The 4,005-nt window shown below is 49.8% G+C and overlaps 1 protein-coding gene across 1 annotated transcript in view; it reads left to right on the top strand.

The window, feature by feature from the left end:
- The window catches only part of LOC102380525 (ankyrin repeat and fibronectin type-III domain-containing protein 1-like), a 412,615-nt gene that overhangs the window by 405,452 nt on the left and 3,158 nt on the right, over nucleotides 1-4,005 (top strand). Inside the window, exons 20-22 of the mRNA XM_025203646.1 lie at nucleotides 22-188; nucleotides 1,063-1,273; nucleotides 3,688-4,001. Coding sequence (XP_025059431.1) covers nucleotides 22-188; nucleotides 1,063-1,273; nucleotides 3,688-4,001 — 692 coding nt within the window. The remainder of the gene's footprint in view (nucleotides 1-21; nucleotides 189-1,062; nucleotides 1,274-3,687; nucleotides 4,002-4,005) is intronic.

Genomic DNA, 4,005 nt, shown 5'->3' with positions numbered 1-4,005 from the left:
TCTCCCATCTTTCTGTTCCAGTTCACTTTTTCACATATGACCGGGAGTTCATCACTCAGTATTGTCAGGTGTCTGCACTTTTGGAGCTCGAGTCACTTCTCTCACAGCAGAGCCTTAGGGAAGCCTTCTCAGACTCCGAACTAACCACTGCTAAACAGAGGCACCAGCAGGTTCAGGACTACATACAGGTATGTGGAGGAAAAGAGCACTGGGAATGAGGTGGGCTGCCCTGCCCATGTCCTCTTACCTCAGTGCCCAGATTACCCACTTTGAACAGGTGTGTCCTGGTCTGGATCTCCCTCTGCCAGCTGCTGCATAGCTCCACTCAACTCTAATGTGCTGCACTCAGATAGCATCACCCAGTTCCTTTGACCATGCAGTCATGAGGTCCAGGACCTATGACAGAATCTGGAACTCTGCCCAGCTACTCCTGCTCTTCTGTAGCAATTGCATTAGCAGTGCTAACAGGAGAGCTCCTCATCCTGTATGCAAGCCAGCCTGAATCTTCCACTTGCTTCTCAGAGCTGAGAGACCTGCCTTGTTGGGGCAGGCTCTGGAAGTGCATTCTGGGTCTGGTCATGCAAAGCAGTGCAGTGCCCCCTATCTTCTGGGTTTCCCATCTCTGAAACAGGCAGCTCACATAAAGGTTTGGGGCTTTACAGAGCCCACTGGACATTCAAGGCTGTGTGTTTACAGGGAGTAGGACACCAACCTGGGAGTTAGGAAACCAGGTTCAGTCTCTAACTTTCCTTCTACAGAGAAGCTTGAGCAGTGGCCTGAGGAGACTGATCCTCCTTTACAAAGTGCTTTGTGATCTCCCAATGAAAATGCCTCTAAAGTCACCATGTATTTTTATTTAGTGAGGATGCTTAGGATTGAGAGCTGGCACTGTGATGGTATGGAAAAGCCTTCCGTTGGATGATGCTCTTGGCCTCAGTACCCAAGTACACAGACTGCTCTGCACAGAGGAAGCATAACCTCATCTGGGATGGGGGAAACCAGTATTTCTTTATTATATTGTTTATTTAGAAGGGAATGGTTCATTGTGTTTCTCCCTGGCAGCAAATGGAGGAAATCTGGCGTGAGATGCGCTGGATTATGGATGCCCTGCAACATGCACGGTACAAACAGCCATCCTGTGGTGTGCCCCTCACCTGGTTCCTCCATGAATCCACCAGTGCAATGAAGGAGAAAACCCAATCCACCTCCTCCCACCTGGATTACCTCCCCTCACCTACCCCCTCTCCAGAAACCAGCCGCAAGCTCAATTCCGGTAAGGGGCCCTGGTGCTTTATGAAGCTTCCTGGCAGGCAGGAACATAGAACCTGTTTGTGTGTATCATATAATTATAGAAAACAGAGTTGGAAGGGACCTCAGGAGGCCATCTGACCCATTCCTGAGTACCTAGGCAAGATCAACTGAACCTACTATACATCTGAGGATGTTGTAGTAATGCCCTCTGGCCAAGTCTACATGAGACACTGACCATGCAGTAGCCCAATACTACAGTGCAGTAGCGTTGCATGACAGAAACAGTGATGCAACACTACTGCGCAGTCTTCTGGGGCTGCTGCATAGTCAGCATCGCAAAAAAGCTGTTCGTCGGCATGATATAGTACAGTCCACTGTAAACAAGTACTAAATGACCTTTGCAGTAACAACTGCGCAGTCAGCATCTCATGTAGATGCAGCCTCTGACTGGTAGCTTTCCAAGTCCAGTGGATCTGGCATTATGGGGGTCTTCCTCAAAACCTGCCACCTTGTCTGGGAGGGCTTGTTACCCAGATACCCATTTGGTACTGAAATTAGGGTTAGGAGTAGAAAAGTGACTCTGGTTATGTCTTCAGTGCAGTAACTGTTCTGGCCATCTCTGGGTGTGTGGTCAGTGCAGTCACTGATGGGGCTGAAATGTGGCAGGCAGATTCAAGGTAGCTATAAACTGGCCAGCCTCAGTGCTGCTGGCCACATAGGTATGACACCACAAAGCTCAGCATGACTAATAGAAGCAGGGTTGACGGGCTGGTCATACCTCCCGAGCTCCATTTTACCACAGTGACTTGGTTATCAGTGTCCACACTAGCTTGTGTATGTCCACACTGCACTATGGTTACAAAAGTGACTACAGAGTCTACCTGCCCTCTGTAACAGCTGTACCTAATTGTTCCATTTGTTCTGTTATTACTTTACTTTCCCTAGAGGTCTCATTCAGTGTTCATAACTCCATTATTATAGGTCAGAGCTGTCCATATGCCATGCAAGCCACAGGCCCCACTTCCTGCACTGTGCTGGCACCCCAGGTCCCCCATGGCTTCACAGTCTCCCTTGGCCCCACAGGCTGTGCTGTCCCCAGGGAGAGGGGCAGGCAGTAGAAGCTGGAGGAGGGAGAGCGAGCTTGGAGACCCTGTAGGAGAGTGATGGGGGAAGAAAAGTCCAGTGAGCTCAGGAGTCACAAGTGAACCCTTAGCGGCCACTGGCTGGACAGCCCTATTATAGGCTATTGGCATGCATATAAAAAGACAGATCATGCCACAAACAGCTGGTCCTTTAAGTAGCTTTTCAAGGGGTCCCATTGTTCAAGTGGCTCAGTTTGCATATCCTAGTGCAGATGTTTCTAACCGATGGCACTGGAGACTCCACCTAGAATCTGAAATCTGTCTTCAGGCCTCACAGATCATAGCAAAGAGCAAGGGTCTTGGAGTAAGGAGTTGGGGTAATGCAGGGAAGTGATTGTGGACTCCTTCCAGGTCTAGGTCACTGACCCAAAAGTTAAGTTTCTACCATCTGGGAAGGGTCTTGTGGCCCAGAATTAATTGGCAAATCTCTGTCCCATTCTTTTTAGGGAGAGGTGGGGACATCCCAAGTACTCACCTGGCCACAGAATGTAACAACAATGTTAATGAAGCAGGAGGCAGACTAGAATCCAGATCCTGCTGCTGTGGCTCTGTGGTTTTTTAGCTCCTTAACAGTAGAATGAAGCCAAAACCTGTGTTTTTCTGACTCAGCTGATAGGCATCTAAAAACCAGCTGGCAGCAGATGTGTGCAAAGCCATAGATAGCAGAGCAGGGGCCATTAAATGCTTGCTAAGTAGGCACTATCCAACTGAGCAGCATCAGGAAGAAGGCAGGGTTGGAGCTTGAAAACCCTGAAACATTTGTTTCATGGTCTGGGGCATTTGCTTGCTAAGAAGTCCAGGAGGCTGGTGGAGTGTTCAGTGGGGAAGCATGTGTTTCCTCTGCTCTTGTGCTGTATGAGCTAATCCTCTGTCAGCTGCACAGTCCACTAGAAAATTGACCTGGAGCTGGGAAAAAAGCTAAGTGGGAGATCGCAGAGGGGTGGATCCCCATGGCAAATGGCTTCTTCTCCCTGCTTAATCCTCTGCTTTTAATGGCTCCAACTTTAATTTTGGTCTTCCAGAGGCTGTCAGCAGTAAATGGCATGAAAACCAGAAGCTGGAAGCCCCAGAGGATATAGATGCTTCTTGAGACTCACATGTTTCTCCATCCATGATCTGATAAGCCAGACATTGAATGACCCCAGTTAGAGGCATGACTATGTAGGTCCTTAGGAGGGGTATGATTCTCTCTGGCTTTTGTTGCCTGGGCCCAGAACCATGCTCTGCCCATTCCATTCATCTTGAGCACTGGCTCAGGAATGGTGACACTTGTCTTCCCTTTCACTCCCTGCAGATTCCCATGGGCTCTCGGATGAGGAGGGTTCCTCGGAGGTGTTCCTGGCAACAGACAGTGACTATGATTCTAGCAGGGCCCAAAGCCCCAAGGAGCTGGATCTGGTTTATTCATCCTCGGGGCCTGATTGCTGTGGCAGGAAAATCACCCGGACCTTGAGGGACAGTGCCCCTGACGTCCTGCAGACCCATGAACTCAAGACCCCACCTCTGCCTTCTGAGGAGCCCCGCCCACCCCCAGAGCTGTACGACAGTGACTTTGTCCTGCCCAGCCGGCAGATTGAACTCCTGCGCATCACAGAGAAGCGTCAGGCTTACT

Source organism: Alligator sinensis, unplaced genomic scaffold, assembly GCF_000455745.1.
Source record: "Alligator sinensis unplaced genomic scaffold, ASM45574v1 scaffold404_1, whole genome shotgun sequence".
Classification (NCBI taxonomy): domain Eukaryota; kingdom Metazoa; phylum Chordata; order Crocodylia; family Alligatoridae; genus Alligator; species Alligator sinensis.
This window is presented reverse-complemented; position numbering and strand designations above follow the sequence as displayed.